Raw genomic sequence first — 22648 nt, forward strand, 5'->3', positions numbered from 1 at the left:
GGGAAATAATACTTAGGACATAGAGATTTACACTTGCTTTTCCCTATTGTCACAGATTAGCAAGACACTCTTTCTTTTTTCCTTTCATCAACACAAAGTAGACCATATTTATTTCTCTGAGATAATACATTGAGCAGCTTTCATGTGCCATGTTGGCAAAGGAAACAGGCAAGATATGGGTCCCCTGGAAGCTGAAAATCTGGTGGAGCCAACTGGGCAAGGGTGGGAGCATAAAAGGCCTCCTGGGTCTTGGTGAAGAGCCGGATTTTATTCTAACTGCAAATAGGAAGATAATTGAGTGGTGTTCCCCAGCAACATGATCTCACATAGATTTTTAAAAGCTCACTCAGCTATGTGGGAAGTGGGATTGGAAGTCAACAGTAGAGGAGCGCAGAGCAGTAATGTTATCAGAATCGTCCCCACGAAAGAGGGCAATACAAAGCAGATGGAGAAATGTGATCTCTAATTAGGGTGACTTTGCACCTTGGCTCCTCTGTGAAAATGCTAGATGACATCTACTGTCCTGGGCACTCGTCAGATTAAACATTTGTGTAAATGATTCATTTTTAAGCCAAGTGTTATTATTAGTTGCATCAAAATGTACCAAGGTTGGATTTGCATTTCCAGCTTCTGCCATAGATAGACTTGCCTGCCAGTGGGTGAGATAACCTCAAGGTGAAGAGAATTTTCTGAAAGGTGACCAATGGCAATCCATCTCTTTTCCTGTCCTTTTCCAATCTTGGCCTAAGTAAACACCTCCCTCTCAAGGAAAATAGACAGGATGCTCACCAATAAAATAAAGAACACTTGGACATGAGCAGCTCAGGGCAGCTAACTCCTCCCAGTCTCAGAGGGCAGTGCCCCTGGCAGACGCTGGATGCAGTGATCAGTTGTGCTGTGAGCCATGCTGCAGCTAGAGTTGCACAGGACATCCATCACAAGGGTCAGTGGGAAACAGAAGATTACAGGTTAGGTGTACATGAAATATATTCAGGACATGGCCCTTCTCAAGCATGGTGTAAATGCTTTCATTACAGTGTTTTTGTCATTTATCGATGGCTATTCTAATTCACTTCGTAATGTGCCTTTTGGCGATAATGAAACAAAAAGGAAAAAATGGCAAATTTAGTGAAAAATTAAGTACTGTATTTCTATTTTTCGAGAAAGCTGATGATGGAATGTCAATGCATACAAACTGCTGGTTAATATTCATTATCCACCATGGGAGCCATAGTGGTATCATTCACTCCATAAACCACAGCCACAAATCTACAGAAGCACAGATCAGCAACTACTTCAAATGTTAATCACTATTGTAATAAGGTTGTGTCCGAGGATGACAATCTAACACATGCTGCTATAGAAGGTTCACTAACATAGCACTCTAGGAAGTATGACTTTTCTTTTAGATCAAATGCTTGCTATTCTAAGTTGATTCTGCTTATTTCTGAGTAAATAAGTACATATATGAAAAGCGAAGTGATAGCTTTTAATGTGTTGGCTTCATTAGCAAAAGAAAAGAAATTTAACAGTTAAATGATTCCAGTTTTAGGTAGTATTAACCAGTGGTTTAAGTAGAAAAAATCAATTCCAACAGTGGTTTGATTTTTTTTTTTTCCATCTATTTCCTGAGATCAAATAAAGCTTGTGGAAGTTCATTCTGTCACAGGTGAAACATCTCCTGTTACTGTGAATGCCACTGTAAATTGTAAAAAGTTTAACATGAGAGGGGCGCCTGGGTGGCTGCCGGTTAAGCATCTGACTCTTGATTTCAGCTCAGGCCATGGTCTCACGGTTCATGGATTCAAGCCCTGCACTGGGCTTTCTGCTGGCAGCAGAGACTGCTTGGGATTCTCTCTCTCTCTGCCCCTCCCATGCTCTTTCTCTCAAAAATGAATAAATAAAACTTAAAAAAAAAGCTTAACATGAGAGAGGAAATTATTTGTTTTTGCAGCGAAATACACATATAAATTTTATAATGCTAAAAAACAACTGCCCTTACTAAATCAAGAAACCTATGGAACCGAAAGTCACTTGGAATTGCGTATGCATATGCATAACTCATAACTGCTTTCAAATAAGTGGCTATATCCTACCAAATGCAAAAAAAAAAAAAACTATAGATGTAGAAATTGACAAATAATAGGAAAACATAACTACCAAATTTTTGTGACAAAGTGTTTTGTGAATATTATTAACATTTCAGCACAATAATATGTGCCTTTTACTTTGCCACCTGTCATCAGCAACCAAGTTTTAGAAAAAATGTTTGAGGGGCTCCTGGGTAGCTAAGTCAGTTAAGCGTCTGACTCTTGATTTTAGCTCAGGTCATGATCTCACATTTCGTAAGTTCGAGCCCCCTGAGCCTTGTGAGTTGGAGCTTGGGATTCTCTCTCTCCCTTTTCTCTCTGCTCCTCCCCTGCTCATGCTCGCTCGCTCTCTCTCTCTCTCTCTCAAAATAAATAAACTTTAACCAAAAAAAAGAAAAAAATCTTTGAGAAACGATTCTCTAAATCAACCTAGTTGTTGCATAATGGTATGATAGATGAATCCTGTAAAGTTTGGGTGCGTTCTGTTCCAAAACAGTTGGAAATCTTTCATTAAAGCAGTGAATGAAGCGCCAAACACTTCAGTTCTTTAAAGCTTTTAGCCAATTGCAGTCATTGAAAACAAGGCTTGCAAAAAGGAAGATGTTGAAATTTATCCCGACAAAGCAAAGGAGGGACTAAACACAGTGTCCAAGATTTAATTCTGAAATTGTATTATGATGTGTTGAAGGATCTCGACTTGAGGTGATATTTTGATGGTGCTCCTAGTTTTAATTGGATACATTTATATTAGGAACCAGAATGGAGAGAAATTATGAAGATCTACAATTTGTGTCACCTAAATGTGACAAGACATTCAAAAGGACCACAGAGGAATTTATTTTCATGAGTTTTGTAAAAATATTTATTAACGATAAAAATCCTGAGGGTAAAAGACCTGTGAAAATATTTGGGCTAAAATATTAACACATTTCAACACGTAAAAAGTTAGCCCGAGGAAAGCCTCCATTTAGCAGAATTTGCTCTGAGCTCATGTGCATCGGTAGAAAGAACTATTTTCTCTGCGAAAAAAATATTTTGATGTATACCATGAATGCCAACTGATGACAGTAACAATTTCACATAGTGACTATAAGACACAACTTTGAAGACGACTAGAGGCAAGTCTATGAGAACATTTAAAATAGTTCATTCTTCATGAAAAATATGTGACATGGGTATTAGAGACATATAGCTAGAAACTGACTAGAGTGAATGTATACCCCAAATAATTATGGTCATATGTTCTTTTTAATGCTTACTCAGTATAAAAAGGTCTTTTTCTTCTAATGTACATGGACATGTTTTTAAGTTTTAGAAATTTTATTTTTCCGATTTTGAATAGAACCATTTCAAAGGTCCAAACATGGTACCAGTTAATAAATCAACCTTTAAAAATTCTATACTATTGATTATTTTAGTGACTCCTTTCCACAGTGTTATGATCCCACATCTCGAGTTCTCTTGGCTCCCACTGACAGATGAGGAAAAATATGAGATGCGTGTATATTTTGAGAAGATGTGCTCAAAGTGCCACCATAATTTTCTAGTAGAAAAGTATATAAGCAGCATCCTCAACACACCACCAAATACACACTTTTTAAAGCAAGACTAAAGATTTCCCTTCTCAAATTACTAGGCATTTCAAGAAACAGCAGGTTTTAAAACATCTTCTTAAATGTAGCATCATCCTTGTACGAATGTCAAGTTGGGATGAGACATAATTAAAAAGAGCGAACTGGTTTCTGCGCCCGCCCCCCCCCCCCCACCATTTAGTGTTCTGGTAACTACTTATGAGTTATACTCGAAAATGAATCCCTCTATATACTCATGCTTTATTTAGTACATGAGGACTGAATAAAAGTGAAGAGTTTCTCCCATGATAATCAGAGATTGAATACAATCTCTAGTATTCACCCTGATTCCTTTAAAATATGGAACTGAGGGATCACACCCAGTAAATATTCTCTTCTAGTCTCCAGTATCACGGTAAATTGATTAAAGAAAGTCCTGAAATTCTAATAATTTCCACTGAAATGAGTCTCCCTGGCAACTGAAGTCCTCCCTTCCAGGGCACTCAGAAGAACTGCCACAAGCTAAAAACAGGAAGCCCAAATCCCCACTACGTTTGGGAATATCTGGTAGACAAGCCTGCTCCTTGAGAGGGCAGATCTTCCCACTTCTTGCCCAAAGTGAACCTGATACACGTATGCGAAGACATGATTTACTCAAAAGAAAAAGCATACTCTAAGAATACAAGCCAGTGAATATGCTGCCATCATTGTTACCATCATCATCATCATCAAGATAAAATACAGCTCAGATGCAATGTGGCAGGAGTGAAATTTACACCTATTACTCAGCTGTACACACACAAAAAATGTTACTTAAGAACACCTGGCTGGCTCAGTCACTGGAGCATGCAACTCTTGATCTCAGGGTCATGAGTTCCCACCCCATGTTGGGCTTAGAGCTTCCTAAATACTTTTTTTTTTTTTTTTAATTTTTTAACATTTATTTATTATCGAGAGACAGAGCATGAGCATGGGAGGGGCAGACACAGAATCCGAAACAGGCTCCAGGCTCTGAGCTGTCAGCACAGAGCCTGATGCGGGGCTTGAACCCACCAACAGGGGGATCATGACCTGAGCCGAAGTCAGGCGCTCAACTGAGCCACCCAGGCACCCCAATGAATAAATACTTTTTAAAAATGTTACTTCATTTCTCCAGTGTTTAATTCAAATTGATCACGACCACTGCATTTCTGATGATAGTAACAAAAACAATCTCGACACTTCAAGATAACTTAATCTCTTCAGATTTAAAATTCTTAGTTGCTTCAGGGCAATTAGTCAAATTAAACTTCTCTCAAACTGCCTCTCAGGGCTGTGTTCTTTTCCCTTGCCCTTCTGCCCCCACCCCAGGTTAGCAGGATGGGGAGAGGACCTAGTCTAGGCACTGCCCTCCATGCCCTCACTGGCGTCCCTGGGATGTTTCATCCCTTTGTCTTTGGGTGTTGGCCTGATTCTGCTGATGTGACTGGTAGATTGAACCCAACCAGTCTCCAGGAGTGAGACTGCACAGTTCACTCTGTGCCGCCTTCATTCTGCCTCCCAGCTCCCTCTGCACCTCCACATGTGCCTGAGGGGGCCTACAGGCCGGTGGGATCGCTCCTATGCCACATGCAGGCTTTGGGGAATTGAGAGGGCTTATTTCTGCCTAAATACGCCCCCCTGAGGAGTACACTACAGGTAGTTTCCTTCCAGGGTTCCAGACCAAATGCAAGGTATGGGTGCTGTCTGCAAGCAGATTCTCCTCCACTCTCCTGAAGTGGGGGATCTCAGCCACCCATTCATTTAGCTCTAGTCTCCTCCTAATCTCTACAAGCTCCATGCTCCATCCCAGGAAGGTATTTCCTCCTTCCTGCATGGCTTACTACACAATATATACCAGGCCTTCTGAGATCTGCCTCCTTGGAATCCACAATCATTTTTCTTCTAACAAAGCCTGCCTCTTTTGAGTGAAGGCCTGGGCTAATTCTGGTCTCTGAAACATGCTTCAAGGGCTTGTTTTGAAAGTCAAAAGCTGAACAACGTCTTCTTTGTCCTAGACCATATTCTGTTCTCCCCCTGAAGTAATGGAATCCTTTGCCTCAATGGGGGAGATTCCCAGGGAAACAAGAATTAGAAGGAAAGTAAAGTAAATTGAATACTAGTTTAAGATTATCCCCCACTAAACTAGGTCATAATGTAAGGTTTCAGAGATCCCAGAACATTCACCCAGGATTTTTAAATTTTAATTAAAAAAATTTTTTTTGAAGTAAAGTCTACACCCAACATGCGGCTTAAACTGATGACCCTGAGGTCAAGAGTAGCATGCTCTGCTGACTGAGCCAACCAGGCACTCCATTATCCAGGATTTTTTTAAAAGTGCAACATACTGACATGTCATTCTTCTAGAAGACATCGTTTACAGTCAACTCTTGAACAACATAGGTTTGAACTGCACAGGTCTACTTACACCTGGATTTTTCTGGATACTGTACAGTACTGTAAATGTATTTTTTCTTATGGTTGGTTTTAATATTTTCTTACTTTACTGTAAGAGTATGGTATATAATACATATAACATACAAAATATGTTAATCGGCTTTTGATGATCAATAAGGCTTCCAGTCAACAGATGGCAATTAACATTCAAGTTTTTGGTAATTCAAAAGTTATACATGGATTTTCGACTGCCCAAGGAGTCAGCACCCCTAACTTCTGTGCTGTTCAAGGGTCAACTGTACACATATTTGAACCAAGAGCAAAAGAGGCCTATGGATTTCAGTTTCTTGAAGTATTTATACCTAATGTCCTTAATCATTAATCTACAGTTGAGCAGCTATACATTCAACAAGGAGCCACCCTTATTCAGCATCATTTTAGAACTCTACACTCCCCTAGGTTTCCTCTTCTGAGGGCTTCCTGCCTTTGTTTCCCCTCTTCCATACCTGCTGTGTTCACGCATATCTGTAAGACTACAGATCCTTCTTTACTGCATCTACCATCCCAGTTCCAGCTTGCTCCCCTACCCAGCCTAAATCCTACTTGCAGCTGATTCAACCGATATTTTCCTTAGTCTCTAAGAATATCCTCCTCACTTGATGGTTCAAATCAATTCTCAACTCTAGGTCACCAAACGGTCAGATTTTCCATTCCAAAGTAACAAGTACTACTACAAGGCCAAATCACAAAACTGGGCTAAAGCGAGCCATTAAAAAGTACCTACAAATTCCAATGGGGCCTCACTATTTCTCTGTAATACATTTTTTTTTTTAAAGATTTTATTTTTAAGTAATCTCTACACCCAATGTGGGGCTCAAACCCACAACCCTGAGAACAGGAGTCACATGTTCCACTGACTGAGCCAGCCAGTCACTCCTCTCTGTAATAATTTCTATCCATCTATTAAAATATTACTCTATATTTTTGTGGCTGTTTGGACTTCTTCTAGATTCTCCGAGCTGTCCTCCTATCTTTGAACCTTCCAACCTTGGATAATGGCTCAGCCTCCAATTTTACTGAAAAGCTTCAGGACATCCACCCTTTGAACTTCTTTCTTTTCACATAAAAATGTCAGGAGCGCCTGGGTGACTCAGTTGCTTTAGCGTCCAACTTGGGCTCAGGTCATGATCTCACAGTTTGTGAGTTTGAGCCCTGCATTGGGCTCTGTGCTGACAGCTCAAAGCCTAGAGCCTGTTTCGGATTCTGTGTCTCCCTCCCTCTCTCTCTCTGTCTCTCTCTCCTGCCCCTCCCATACTTGCACACGTGCTTTCTCTTAAAAATAAATAAACATTAAAAAAAATTTTTTTTAAATGTCAGTATCTTCATCTGCCTCAGTGATAGTTAGAAATCACACGTGTAAAATACTGTGCCTGCCCCTTCGTGGGAATTCAGACTTGCAAATACCCTTCTCATGTGTTCTTTCTCACTTCAAGTTACTGCTAATTTTTATCCCATTGAGAGCTATAGTGAGTTGAATGGCAGCCCCCTTCCCATTATAAAATATGCCCATCCGAAATCCCCTCATGGGGAAAAGGGTCTCTGCAGATATAATTAATAAATTAAGAATCTTGATGGGATGCCTCAGATCTTGATGGGGGGGATCTTGATGGGGTGGCTCAGTTGGTTAAGTGACCGACTCTTGATTTTGGCACAGGTCATGATATCATGGTTGGTGAGATTGAACCCCATGTTGGGCTTTGTGCTGACAGCGTGTATCCTGCTTGGGATTCTGCTTCCCTCTCTGCCCTTCCCCTGCTCACGTTTTCTCTCTAAACAAGCAAACATTAAAAAAAATAAAATAAAAAAGAGGAAGTTAAGGATCTTGAGATGAGATCATCTTGAATTAGGGTAGGCCCTAAATCCAGTGACAAGCGTCCTTATGAGAGAGGAGAAAGCCATGTAAAGATGCTCAAAGGAAAATCTCATGTGAATTGGTGGCAGAAACTATAGTGATGGGTCTAAAAGCCAAGGAACGCCCAGGCCTGCCAGCAGCCACCAAAAGTTAGGAAAGAAGCATGGAACAGAGTCTCCAGAACAAGGTGTCACTGGGATGTGACACCTTAATTTCAAGACTTTTGGATTCCAGAACGGTGAGAGAAATTCTTCTGTTGTTTTAGGCTACCTAGTTTGGGGTAATTTGTTGCAGCCACAAAAGACTAATACAAGGGCTCCTCCTATACCCATCATGATCTTGCCCCTGCCAACTCTGTTGATCCTCTTCCATCCGTTATCCCCACCTCCCTCCAATCTCACCAATATCACCCTCACTAGTGGATCATTTCTGCATGTTCTAGCTCATCTAGAAGGTTCTTAAAGCCCAGCTGAGTGTCCTGGTGGGCAGCATAGAGCAGGGCTCTTCCCACACTGGTAGTTCTGGATCTCAAGTGCATGAGAGCATTGTTGTGGGGATGGAGGCCAGAGTACTTCAACCCCTACACACAGGACCTCTGTCACAGCTTGGGACAGGAGATCTGGGAAGCAGAGTTTGCCTTGGGAACTCTAGATTGGGGACTCTTAAACCTTCACACACTGCACCCTTCCTCATTTGGCATACTTGGGCCAAGGTACAGAGAACATCTGCAGTTTTCCAAGTGCCAGTCCTCCTTATATCACATTCAGGCATAAACTAACCAGAACTTCCCTGGAGCTACTGGCACTCACAGAGGCATCTGGCTCAGCTCATTATTCTGGAGTCCTCATAGGTCCTTGCCAGCCACACCTCACGGGCCTTCACTGAGCAAATCTCAGTCTCTTGGAGAACTACCTGCAACTCTTAACAGTCTGAAATCAACAATCTGTTGAATAATGACTACAAGATGGTGGGAATTATATGGACAACCACACCTATATGAAAAGAAGGATGTGATATGGCACATTATCTACCTATGCCTTGCCCCTAATTTGAAAACAGGATTAGAAGTTGGCATCACTGGCATTTTCACCCAAGGAAGTTGAACATAAGGGGGAACCTAAAACACTGTGCAACCAAACTCTGGGTTCTGAACCATGATTTTGAGGACCTACCAATGCAAAGGACCTAATGTACTACCTACAAGAAGAAAATATATTCAAGATGCATCTCATTCCAGAAGTACTGAAAACACTTGTAAGACCTCCCAGCTTGGAAGCTCAGAATCATAATCAACAAGCATTTAATAAATGCACAGCTCAGTGTAGTGTTACATAGCACAACGCAAATGAAATGAGGTGTGCTTTCAGCCTTCTAGAAGCATGCTACTGAAAACGGACAATTCTGACAGGGAGATATACCAAAATGACTGAACATGAACAAACTGGATAAATGCATGAGGTGGTGACATTACATGCCAGCCAAGGAGAGAGCGTATTAGGACACTGGCATGTGATCTCCTGCATTTAAGGAGGTGGCTGTGGTAATGGGAGGGGGGTTGGGGGTGAGGAGGTGCTCAAATCATGGACCATGTATGGTTAAGGAAGGGAAAAAAGTTCACTACCGCTTTCCAAAGACCATAATGGCATTTCAAACAACAGTGAAGCACCAGGTACCTCCCCTCTTTCTGGCTGCAGCAGTTGGACTATATCCATACAAAATGTTATTTATTCTCCCTCCCTTAGATACATGAAAGCTGGCATCCAGGTGAAGGCTAGGCAGGGCGACACATTCATGAGGAATCACAGAGAACTTTCCACAGGTAGCTGAGAAGACTCTTAATGAGTGGCTGACAAACACTGACTGTTATGCTGTTGTCATCTTGTTACAGAAATGACTCGAGTAATGACCCCTAACCATGGAAAACATTTCATAAGGTTTATTTTCAGTCATTCTTTTGATGGAGATACAGAGGCTCTGGTTGGGGTACAGTGTTAAGTCATGACTTTGTAGGACCTTAAGTCTAGAAAAGAACCTTCCTCCCCTGCCAGGGAGATTCTTCAGATGCTGATACTACCAAGTGAACCAAATTAACACAGGGAGAGGATGGCACTTCCACAGTCACGGCTGGGTGTCACATGGCTGAGGGACTCAGGTAAATGCTACTTGGAGAGGTGCAGATATGGATGGGCACCAGCTTCCACAGTCCTCTCAGACTTCCAGGTCAACCCTGGTGGCCACTCTGCACTCTTCCACCATCCACTACTGTTTTCTTCCAATTTCCTCCCAGTGTTGAAACATTCTGCATTTCTCCTGGTCTTGGATGTCACTGCACCACTGGTAATTTCCTATGGTTTTTAGTGAAAATCTTATTGGTGAAAACCTGATGGCAGAGGACAAAGAAGTAACTATTTCCCTGACCACTCTAAATGTTTAACCAAAAGCTCAAGATTACGAGGGAAAGATCTTTAAACACACACCATCCTCGAAATACAACAGTGGTTCCTGAACCAGTCTGGGACAATCATTGACCCTAAACCATGCAGGCTGGTAGAGAGTCAACCTGGTGCCATCAGAAACTACAAAAACTACACAGGCTCAACATCCAAGCCCCACAGATGCCCAGGAGACCAGCTACATACTCCGGGGCCCTGCTCCAAATAAACATCCACTGAATATCTACACTATGAACGACATCGTGCTACCTGCTATAGGGGGGCCAGCAAACAACATTTTTGCACACAAAGGGCCAACAGTTTCTTGAGAATACAGGACCCACACAGATTCCTTGGAGACCTAGATTATAGTCCAAACTAAATTAGTAACTGGATATATGACCTTGGGCAAGTCACAAAATCTCTCTGAACCTTAGATCTCTCCTATGAGAATTTAACTAACAACATAAGGCATCATTATTAGGAGACAACTGGTCATAAGTATTCAATGTAAGAGGATGAGGACATTAGGGGAAACTTCTAAAGCTGGGATTGAAAAATGGGTAGAATTCTGAGGGAAAAGAAGGGTTAGGGGATTTCAAGAAGGGAAAATAAAGGCCAAAACCCATTTTTCATATTAATGAGATACTAGACTGACATCTGGCTAATCAAGTGTTAGTGTAGTGGTAAATGAGGTGAGCCAAGTATGACTAAGAATGTGGACATGGAAGGCGTTGAATGCCAGCCTAAGGAATTTGGGTCTTTTCTCCTATTCACTGGGTTGTTCATAAAGGGACAAGGCAAGAGAACCAGTATCTACATCAGCTGGTACATCCATTTCACATGGATCAACCTCCCCTCACTCAATTTAGAAGGTATAGGAGTGAAGCAACTGCAATCATTATTTGCAAACCACAGGAGAGCCTGAAGGACATAACATATCAAGAGAATATAGACTGGGCAACAGTATATATAAAGGACAGCCACAGAATTGGCATTTTCAAGTAAAAGGAGATGATAAAAGATAGAGAATGACAGAATGTTAGCATTCGTTGATAACTCAGCTCCTACAACTGAAACAATGAGGTGCTCTATATTTGTAGGTTAGACAGTAAACTCTACAATGAAAAGCGAAAGCCTCCAAACTTTGAGAGCAAATAAGAGAAACCATGAACAGAAATCAGCACTTTTCAGGTATCCTTGTGTGCATGTGCCTAGTTATAGGCCACAGATCACACAATTCTGGAATAAAATGAAAACTGAAATGAAAATCAAATTTTATAAGTGACAATATTTGAAACCGTTATTGCTTTTAAATAGATATGACAACATATGGAAATGAAGAAACTTGTTAGTGTTTATTTGGCTTTTGGGTAGAATTTAATTTGGAGGGTGGGGGTGATCCCACAGAAATACAGATTCAGTAACTTTTGCTGGGGATTAAAAGAAGAAAGGATTGGGAAAAGTGCCCTGGGCTTTGTTGTGGGAAAGGCGATCTGGCTCATTTTTAATTTTCCATTAAAGCCCTACTTTTCAGTATAAAGCAGATGGAATCCTTATACAACTCCATGAAAAGCCTACTATTTTTGGGAACCTCAAAGACGGAAGCTCTGAGAAAAATGAACGTGTTTAAATTCATCAGATAAAATCCCACCAGCACATTCAAAAGAAGCAGGTACTTAGAAATCTTAAAAATACAAAGTAAGTGGTCTTTCTGTGATTGATTTCTGATCCCCAGCCTCCCCTGGGCGGCTGCTGACTCGAGCTGACGATTTTCTACCACTTCACGGCCTGCTCCCATCAATGTGGATGAGACTCACTATGCTTGCTTCATTCCTTGTCTTTCAGAAGCTGCCTCCTTGATGGTTCCATCCCTACTGCCATTCTCATATCCAGAAGGCAGTTCGGTGCTCAACCCTGACAGCTCCAAACCTACTGACTCAGAAGATGGCCAGGAGATATGCACTCTGTAAGATCCTCAGAGAATATTCATGTAGCCATGACCCTAAAACTCTCTCCTTATTATTATGAGCTAAGACCTAGTTCAATATATTGTTTGTTGTTCTGCCAGGGTGGATGGAAGAACAAGAGAGCTGCTGTTTACAGAGCATGGACTGTGAGGTACTGGGCTAGGAGATGATATCCACTGTCTCCATACTCATGGCTTACAATCTCATTTGAAAGATGGAACAAAATTAGTGTTAGGAGCATAGATTTCTGGAACCAGACTGTCCAGGTTCAGATTCCAGCTCTAATGCTTACTAGCTGTGTGAGCCTGACTAAATCACTTAACCTCTAAACCTCAGTTTTCCCATCTGTTAAGTAGGAATAATGATAGTATACCATGGAATAGTGCTGGGTGTTGTGTTGGCCAATTGACCATGAATATGATATTGTCCCTGACTTCCAAAGAGCTCATAAGTCAATGAAAAAGACCAGTATCCACCCATTCTTCCACCCAGCTGATTCCATCTTGCTTTACAAGTCCAACTATGATGATGGTGATGATGAGGTAGAAATCAAGTGCCATGGGGGCCCACAGAAAGGACCAAAGAGGGGGCTTCCCAGAAGCTGAGTCTTGAGAGGAGTAATGAAGTAGTGAGGTTTCCACTGGGGGGAAAAGGTGTCTTTATATCCTCTAACACTTAGCACAGAAACAACCGCAAAGCGAAGGCAAGGTCATTTGAAAGTAGGCAGGGAAAGAGGAACCACAGCTTTGGAGCAAAAGCAGGCATGAGCCTAGGAGCCAGACAGACTTGGCTTCTTTAGTAATTAGGTGTGTGACAATGGGCAAGTTACTTTACCTTTCTGAGCCTCAGTCTTCCCATTTGATCAATGGGGATAATAACACCCGCCTCATGGAGTTGTTATAATTAAGTAAATTACTGTATGTAAAGCACTTAACAAGGCCTCTGGGGTGCAATAAAAGCGGTAGGTATTATTATTTTTATGGTGTATTTAAGGAGGGGTGAGTAGCTATGGTGTGCTACATGGTTTTTTACATTATCACAAGGCCAGAAGTAAGCAGTCCTCAGAAAAAGCCTTATGAATTGAAATAAACAATGGGCTAAAACTTTCTCATGCTGTATTTTTTTTCTCCCCCAAATTTATAGTTAATAGACATTCGATACACATTTGCCCAAACCAACAGGGTGCTGTTGAGGTCATGGGGTCTACAAGGGCTGAATATATGATGACCTCTGCTTCCTAAAAATACCCAGGAAGGACCCAAGTCGGCTTCCGATCCAGAGCGAGGCCTCACGTGGGTCACCCTGGAAGCACGGAGATGAATGGGGAAATGCTCTCATCCAAACATTACAACAACTCAGAGCCTTACAAACGTTGTTAAAGTTTCATGAGTCAGTAAGCATTATCTTTCCTTCCCACGTTTTTATTAGACGATAAATCCAGTTCAATTTATATCCTTCTAGGATTACTGTGTCCTAATCAAGTCCAGAGTGCCACTTATTCCTAGGCTGTCTGTACTGCATGTCACCCAAGTCCCTCCAGGTAATACGGTTTAGGCTACTCATGTGTTTTAGTGGCTAAAAATTAGATTTGCTCAACTAGAAACACTGAGCACTCTCTCTCTAACCCAAATCACCATTTATTCATAGGAACCAAGTGCATGAAAGTCATAACTCATGTCTTCTCCCCCTACTCTCTAGTTTGTTCTGTCTTCAGGAGGTATGGGGACATTCTGAAGCCAAACTCAAGGGATTTACATTATTAATAGATTAAAATTCTGGTTATCTGACTAAAACCAAGAAAGTCTTTGATAGGGCTAACTTCAAAGTGCTTTTGTTTTTTTTTTACTCTCAAGAATAAAAAAGGCTCTGCATTTCTAACAAAGACTTGCTAAGTATGCTGTTTTCAATCATACTATATAAACTTTCCAAGCTTTCCAGTAATTCTTGATCCAGACCTGACAATCCATCACCCAAATCTCTGCCTAAAATATTCAAAATTTCCTTCTATACAGACAGTACATCTTCACCTTTCCTTCCCTAAGGGATATATGTATTGTATGTATATCTGTTACATGTATGTGTGTACACACACACACACACACGCATACATTTTAACAACAGCAGCAAACTCATCACTTTTCCCATATGTGGGGTTTTACGTTTATTAACTCACTGACTCCTCACAGCAAAGCTTTGAGGTAAGAACTATTATCTCCAGGTTAAAGGTGAAAAAAGGGAGGCACAGAGTTTAGGTAGCTTGGCCCCGTTCACACAGCTGGAAGGGGCTGAACCCGGCCCACACCTGAGTCCATGCTCTTGACCACATCCTTTGCCTGGACTGAATGGCTTGACAGTGGACCTTAAGTGGTGACTCTGCCACCTTGGACAAGTCATCTAGCCTCTCTGGGCCTCATTTTTCCTCATAAGTAAAACAGACGTGTTGGACTACGTGGTCTCTAGTCCCTTAAGGTCCTATGTTCCCCAGTTTTGATACATGTTTCTATCTTGGTCTAGGGAGCAGCAGAGTCTTAGACCTCCACCCCTTATCTTTCTGATGCTGCTCTGGCTGGATTCGGAGATCTCTGGTGCTAAATCAAACTGCACTTTTCATTCTTAATTTTGCTTAATGTCCGGGGCATAACCCTCTCCTCCTGGTGATCAAGGAAACCTCTCTCCCCTGGGCCTGCTCAACACTATGGCTCTTCCATTCAGGGCTGCCTCTTCCACTCAGGGCTCCTCTAACCTCCCCCATTCCTGGGCTCTCCCCCAGCCCTGTCTACAAAGTCCCTGAGTATACTGCCCATGTCCATTATTTCAAGTAGTTTCTAATTTGCTGCTAATAGATGTATATTTAAGTCTTACTCTTCACTCCTATGACATACCTCAACCTGAAAGTCCAAAGTGTCCATGATAAAGTCATCATTTGACATACCTGTCCTCTCTTATTGTATTACCTGTCTGCATGTTTCTCTCCACCTAATTTCCCAGGACCCCTCTTCTTCCCTGCCCCTCAATATACTGTCTTACCCTCTCTTACTGTTTTTTTTTTTTGTTGTTGTTATTGTTGTTCCATCTCCACTTCCATTTCTTCCATTCAGACTTTTATATATTGCTCATCTGAGTTTCCATAACTACCTTCCCCGCATTGGTCTTGACTGCCTCTGCAACAGCCTACACTGTGGCCAGATAATCTTTTATAAAATACAAATTAGATCAAAGCATCATCTCCACTTACAACTGTTAAATGGCATTCTGACATTCTGGCCCTTGAACAAGGCAGGAGTTAGGGGTGCCAATCCCCATGCAGTCGAAAATTTGTGTATAATTTTTTACTCCCCCAAAACTTAACTATTAAAAGCCTACTGTTGAGACTGCTGCTAACATAAACAGTTGATTAACACATATTTTATATGCTATATGTATTATATACTATATTCCTGACAATAAAGTAAGCTGGAGAAAAAAATGCTAAGATAATCACCAGGAAAATACATTTCCAATACTATATGCCATATTTATCAAAAAAAATCTGCATATAAGTGGACCGTGTGCAAACCTAAGTTGTTCAAGGGTCAACTGTACTTACAAGAACACTCAGATTTTTCTCTAGCCTATCTTCTTCCTCTGTCTCTCTACAATACCCCCCGTCCCCCTCCAAAAACTACTTCCAATTTCCTAAAAGTGCATTTGCCTTCTGGGGCAATGGCCTTTCTACAACACTCTACTAGCTGACTCCTACTCTTCATCTCAAAGACACCTCCTCCAACCTTTGCTGCCTGGCTGCCCCACTTTTCCACCTCTTTGTGTAGTTCATGCTCCATTCTACATGCTCTCTTCCTCTTGTGAGGGTCCCTAGAATCACAGCAGTCAGAGACTTCCTTTGTCCAGGTAAGTTCCTTAGAGCAGGATCACACCTCTGCCCCTGAAGCATGTAGCTCAGTGTCTGGCAAATGGTAGATACAATGAATGAATGTTGCTGAATGAGGAAATATGTATGAGCATTCACATTTACCCACCTATCTGTGGCCCACAGAAGGACACAGCTTAAAATAGAAATCACACAGAGTAAAAGTATTTCCAGTATCAACATGCTTTGCTTTCCCATTTTTAACTTTTTAAATTTAAATATAAGGTTGTTTCACAACAACTAGAAATATCAGTTTCCAAAGTATTTAGCTATATTCCTCTTATGGCATGTAACGTATTTTAATTAATATTATTATATCCATATATAGTATTTTGCATATTGCCTAGTGGCTGAGAGCAAGGGATTTGAAACCAAACTAATTGGGCCTGAACTGTGACTGTACCACCTAATAACTATATGATCTTCAGTTAGTTACTTAACCTCCCCTGCTTCAATTTCCCACCTGTAAAAGGGAGAGAAGTGAAACCACTTCAGATCATTATTGCTAAGACCAGAACTTCAACAGCGCTTGACAGATAATAAATGCTCGATAAAAATTAGCTATTATTTATTTACTTTTATCTCCCCTGGCAGACTGTGAGCCCCTGAAGAAAAGGACAGCAGATGCATTCATTTTCATGACCCTATCTCCTAGTGCCTTGCACACAGGAACACACTTGGCTAATGTTTCCAGAACAGAGGAATATAATGAACCGTTTGTAGCAAAAATATATGCATTATTAACTATGATGAATAGTTTGGACAGCATTGCTCCAATAGTTTGGAGGCCTGTGGAGAACAGAGACTATAACACGAGCAGTTTGCCCTGCTCCTGGAGGTCTGGAAACTTAGTCTCCGTGGAATACGCAGATATCACAATCACCAAGTCAGGACAGCTGTGTGGTGAAGGGGACCCAGGCAGGACTGAGTGCTGGGCTGGCTAGGGTTCCCTTCTCATTAGCATGGCCCCAGGCAAGAAGTTTCTCCTCTGCACTCTGCTTAATTTCCTCTTTCAGTTAAGAAGGTAGGACTGTGATTTCTAAGGACCCTCCCAGCCACTTTGGGAGTCTATAAAATCAACAAACAAAAAAAATCTAGGCCAAGAAAGGTTCTACTAGAGTAAAAGAACCATACCAAAGTCAACACAGGAGGCATGAGATCACTGTATTACAAGTAATCACTGAGTGGGAACTACTTGAACCAACAAAAAGCAAAGTTTTTTGAAACATGTTTAAAATAAAAAGATCTGAACTTATGAAATCAAAAGAATAAAAGCAATGATGGGTTTATGCTCCAGGTTTCCATACAATTAATTTAGTTTTCATCAGCCTATAAACTCCTTGAGGGCAATGACTGTGCCTTGTTGAATGGCAACATATGGCAAGGCTGCTGGCCCAAAATACATTTCTTCTTTTTTCTTAGTCACATGGCTAACCTACATTTCCCAGGCTCCCCTGCAGTTAAATGTGGCCACCTAACCAGCCCTTGTGTACAGAATGTCAGTGGAAGTGATAGGTGTCATTTCCAGGCCAAGGCATTTAAAAAGTGGACTACTGCATGAGGAATAATAAATGTCTATTGCCTTTGAGCCATTACGTTTCTGCAGGCCTATTTGTTACAGCTGCTAACGTTAGTTTAATAAATCCAAGTGCCTGGCACATACCAAAGACCTAACTCACATTTACTGAAACAGGATAAGACCAGGTTCCTTCTCTCAATGTGCTGACCAATTAATGATGGAAACAGAGACAGGCCAAATGTTATGCCTGCTGCTGAGGTCTGAAAACAAAATTGGAGGCGTGGTGATTTGTTTGGTGGGGAGGATAAAGAAAACATCAAAGACTTTTGAGCTGAGCCCTAAAGGTTAAACAGAATGCAAGCAGATCTGATGGGATTGGAGAGTCCAGACCCAGGACAAAGCATAAAGTACAGAAAGCAGAGTGTGCATTTGTTCACATTCAACCTTATCATTAAGTCTCTTTAGCTCGGTCAACACAGTGTGAGCTTATTGTGCACGGACTTTCCTTCCTGGGTCTGGCATCAAACAAACAACCCTTTGTTTTTACAGCATACCCATTAACCCTATTGCTTTTTTTAAATATAAAAAGTTCCATGATGAATGTCCGTAGAAAGTACAGAAGTAAATGTTTAATGAATCATGACTCTTTGCTAATAAAATTCTTGAAAAATGACTCTTTTCTAATAAAATTCTTGAAAAACAAACTTAAGACAAGAGTCAAGGAGCCATGCTCTTAGGAATCAATGGGTTCAACCTACGTTTTCATATTATCAATTAAGCATGTAATAGCCACTGGCTTACAAAATGGAACATTAAGCCTCTAGATTTACATTAACATTTCCTCCTTGAGAGGAACACCAAACAGATGGTTCAAAGTTCAATCAAAAGATTCTCTACATCCTTGGCTCATAGTTAAGTGCCCCCCTACCCCCAAACGTTAGATAGTTAACAAACCACTTCCTCCAAAAGTCTGTGAGTCCCTTCATCTGAAAGCACAGTACCCATGGGGCCAGGACTCAGGAGAAAGAGCACAAAGGGTGGAAAGTATTGCAGTCGCTTGGGGTGGTGAGAGGAAGGATGTGGGTGTCTGAAGACTCCCCTGAAGCAGGGAAGAGACAGTCTCCCACAGCCTTCCAAATACCAATTTGAATGCTGTGTTTTTGATGCCCCCGGAAACTTGTTTAAATATAAGGGTAAAACAACACCAATGGGCAGACAACATTTCAAGACTTCAGCACTTCTTAGACTTGAGGGAAGAAGCAAATCTAGCTGCCTCACTCGTATCAAATACTAATTTAATTATCTGACTCAGAAGCCCAATTCTTCTGCTCCCACACCGACTTATCCTACCCCAGCTTTTTAGTACCTATCCTCAGAGGAGAGGAGGTTAAAACAAGGTGGAGGAAGGCTATCTTGATAAGAAAGCAACTCTTGGGACTGCTGGGATCATTTCCCCCTTAAATCTAAGAAGTACTGCAGCTGCCAGTCAACGCTACTGGGTCCATGAATACAGCAAAATGACAGCACCTGCCACCCTGCAGCATCTGGGGCCTTTTATGTTTTGGTAAATGTGGCAGGAAAGACTCTCAGAGAGAAAATCAACTGCTTTATCTGAGAGAAAGGGAAGCCCCAGTGAAGAGAAAGAAGAATCATCGTGCCCATCCTTGGGTACTCTGTGCGTCTCCTCTCTGTACACTGAAAGGGCTCTTTGTGTCACTCACACACACACACACACACACACACACACACACACACACACACACCCGGCGAGTCTGTGTGATTTATTAAGGGGAGGAGGGGCAAGAAGGGTGATTTTATTATCCCGCTTCTCACTGAATCCCAGCAAATCTCCGCCTGGGCCCAACCTCGGTGGCCTCTTTCTGGCCCAGTCCCCTCCGCCTGTGGCCGCAGAGATAAGAGAGGGGAGGCGACCAAACAAAAAACAGTCATCGATCTGGGGAAGTAGAGAGGAAATTCAGCGGGCAGGGAAGAGAAAGGAGGTTGAGGGAGCAGAAGGGGTGGGGAGGCAGAGGAAGAAGAGCGAAGGCTCCAGCAAGGGGGACAGGGGAAGGTTGGGCGGGTGGTGGCACAGGAAGAGTGAAGGGGAGGATGGGGGAAGTGCTAGGGAGGTGCCAGAAATAGGCAGGAGGATGAGCTGAGGAAAGCGACGACCGCAGAAGGAGGCCGAGAGGTGGAGGAGTGGGGCAGGGGTGGGGTGGGGTGGGGAGGGAAGCAGCACGGGGCATCAATTATTAAGTGATTACATCATCCCTGACATTAAAACAACACACACAGACCGAGTCCCCGCGGGGGGCCCCCGAAAGGAGGGCGAGGGTGGAGTCTGGGCCAGCCTCGCCCCCCTGACAATTCCTATTCTCACCCTGCGCCCGCTCGCAGGCGAGGAAACGGGCCCCCCATCCCTGCGCTACCTCAGGGCCGCACCCCGCAGAGGTGTCCTCCCGCGCGGCCGCGAGAAGACTCCGAGCGGGGCCAACTCCCCGGCAGCCCCGCGGGGCGCCCCGGAGGCAGCAGCGGCGACGGCCGGGAGACTGCAGCGCGGGGCCCCGCGGCGGGGGCGGCGCAGCGCGGGGGCGTCGGTGGCCCGCGTCTCCGCAGCATCCCCACCGCCTCCCAGGGCGCATCCCCGGCCGCTTACCTGCGCGGCGCTCAGGCTCCGGAGCCCATTCACATGGTCTTCTCCCCGCCCTCCTCCCGCGCGGCCGAGGCGGTTCCGGGGGTTCCTCGGCGGGCCCGGGAGCCGGTGGGCCTTCCGAGAGCGCCGAGGGGGCGGCGCCGGGTGTCCCCGGCCCGGCGGCCGGATCCCTCCCAGGCGCGGACGGCGGCCGCCGGGCGGTGCGGCGCGGGCGGCGGCTTTGTGTGTGCCCAGAGAGCTCTCGGTGCGCTGGCTGAAGCGCCGCGCGCCCGGACGTTGGAGGACGCGCGGCTCCGAGGGCAGCCTGCTTCTGCTTTCGCGGCCGGCCGGCGGGCGGGTCTCGGCGGCCTTTGGTCACGACGACCCCTCCTCCTCTCCCGCGGCAGCCCCCTCCCCGCCGGCTCCGCTCCTGACAGATGGCGCAACTGCAACAACGCGCCGCCGCCACCGCGGTTGCTCGCTGCTACTCGCGCTGATGCTCCGGCCCCTCCAGCCCCAGCCCCGGGTGAGGAGGGGGCGGGACGCACGCTGAGAGTGGCAGGCCCCGCTGCCCTATCAACGCACCCTTCGGGAGCTGCGGGCGGCGACCATTGGTGTCTGGGCGGGGGCGGGACCGAAAGGGGTGGGGCCACCGGGTGGGTTGAGCGTTACTGTGGCAGCAGGCATCCTGGCGTGCGTGCGGTGTGGGGTGTAAGAGGGGATGCGAGGTTGGAGGAGTTTGTGTGTGTGCTTTTAAGGATTGTGTGGACTTGCGAGGTAGTGGGTTTGGGCGGGGGAAGTAGGGGAGAGTGTGAGCTGCAGTTTCTGCTTTGCGGAAGGTTGCGGCTGCCACTGCAGAAAGGCATCTGCCATTCCCCCCAAACCATGGGAACCTGCCTCCAAAAAGGGCTATCTTGCCTTTTCTTGTGTCTTCTCATTTGAAGGTGGGAGGATAAATTGGGAAAGTGTTAGGTGGTGAAAACGTTTTCTCTAATCGAACTTAAGAGTGCCGAGCAGCCCGGAAAAACCATCACAGAAACCTGGAAAAACCAAGAGAACCCTGGAAACGCACAATTAAAAAGTATTATTAATAATAAAGAGAAAGAGAAGGGGGGAGAAGGAGGAAATTGAGATTACTCTATTAGTCTCCTATTTTCGTGGACACACATTTTCAAGCAAAAGTCTGGAGGAAGTATTACTAAAATAGGGGGAGGGGTGGAGAGGGCAAGTGTGGACTAAGGAATCTGAAATCAGAGTAGAGATTTGTTTGTATAGTTTTTCCCCAACTCATGTTTAATTGTAGCCATTGGTTGTCTTTGGTTTCTCATGACATGTAAGCTTCTCATGTTTTTTTTTTCCTTCACTGAATCTGAGCTTTTGCTCAGATTTTCCTTAATGAAATAATAACCGGTTTAGTATACAGTTGGGAGCGCATCAGTCTTTATTTCCTACCCAGCTTTCTATGGCAGGATGTAACTTCATAAAAAGAAACACTTTGGCTTCCTGATTTTCTTTATAGGTAATTCCTGTTTACTGAAAGTTCTCCTTTAAGGCATGCTCAGATTCATTCTCCTCAGTAATTTTGGCAAGAACCCTCCCCTCCCCCCTCAGCAAATCTAATGTTCTGAGATACAGAAGTGAATTAGCTTCTGCTTCTATGCTCAAAATCTATATTACCTTCCTGCCCACTAGTTTTTTTTAACCATAGTTTAAAAATATCAGCCACTTTTGCTGACTTTTTTTTTTTGTACACAGTACTTTGAAAAAAGTTTCCTGGGGCGCCTGGGTGACTCAGTGGGAAGAGCATGCAACTCTTGATCCCAGTGTTGTAAGTTCGAGCCCAACATTGGGTGTAGAGAATACTAAAATAAATGTGTTTAAAAAAAATTGCCAACATTTATTAAAGGATTCTCATTTTATGGATGAGGAAACCGAGGATAAGAGAACTTAATAACTAAACTCAAGGTAATAGTATAGGGCGGTTAATGTCGGGTGTTTTTTCCTCCTTTAAACAAAATGATAAATGAAACCATGTTTTAAATTATATGTTTGGCAATTCATTCCAAAGTCCCAAGAAATGGAACTACAACAAGGACCAGAGGATTTCCACACACAAGAATACCAACTTCATCTAGCCAAGAATTGTTGATCTTAAGAGAAGGGGCTTCGCTTCCTTAGTACTAGCCTGCCATGGCTGTCC

General features: G+C 43.4%; 2 protein-coding genes across 4 annotated transcripts in view; both read right to left on the bottom strand.

Annotated features, from left to right (window-relative positions):
• FYN (FYN proto-oncogene, Src family tyrosine kinase) overlaps positions 1–18060 on the bottom strand; it is a 211614-nt gene extending 193554 nt beyond the window's left edge. For all 3 annotated transcript variants that reach the window (XM_049652942.1, XM_049652931.1, XM_049652938.1), the window contains exon 1: positions 17977–18060. The gene's annotated coding sequence lies outside the window, so the exon portion shown is untranslated. The remainder of the gene's footprint in view (positions 1–17976) is intronic.
• LOC125939127 (basic proline-rich protein-like) lies at positions 5488–21135 on the bottom strand. Its single transcript, XM_049654654.1, has 3 exons — positions 21034–21135; positions 20473–20932; positions 5488–18076 (listed from the first exon to the last, which is right to left on the bottom strand). The coding sequence occupies exons 1-3, from the start codon at positions 21133–21135 to the stop codon at positions 18012–18014; spliced, it is 627 nt and encodes a 208-aa protein (XP_049510611.1). The 3' UTR covers positions 5488–18011.
• Between the last annotated feature and the right edge of the window lie 1513 nt (positions 21136–22648).

The sequence above is a fragment of the Panthera uncia genome, assembly GCF_023721935.1.
Source record: "Panthera uncia isolate 11264 chromosome B2 unlocalized genomic scaffold, Puncia_PCG_1.0 HiC_scaffold_24, whole genome shotgun sequence".
NCBI classification, from domain to species: domain Eukaryota; kingdom Metazoa; phylum Chordata; class Mammalia; order Carnivora; family Felidae; genus Panthera; species Panthera uncia.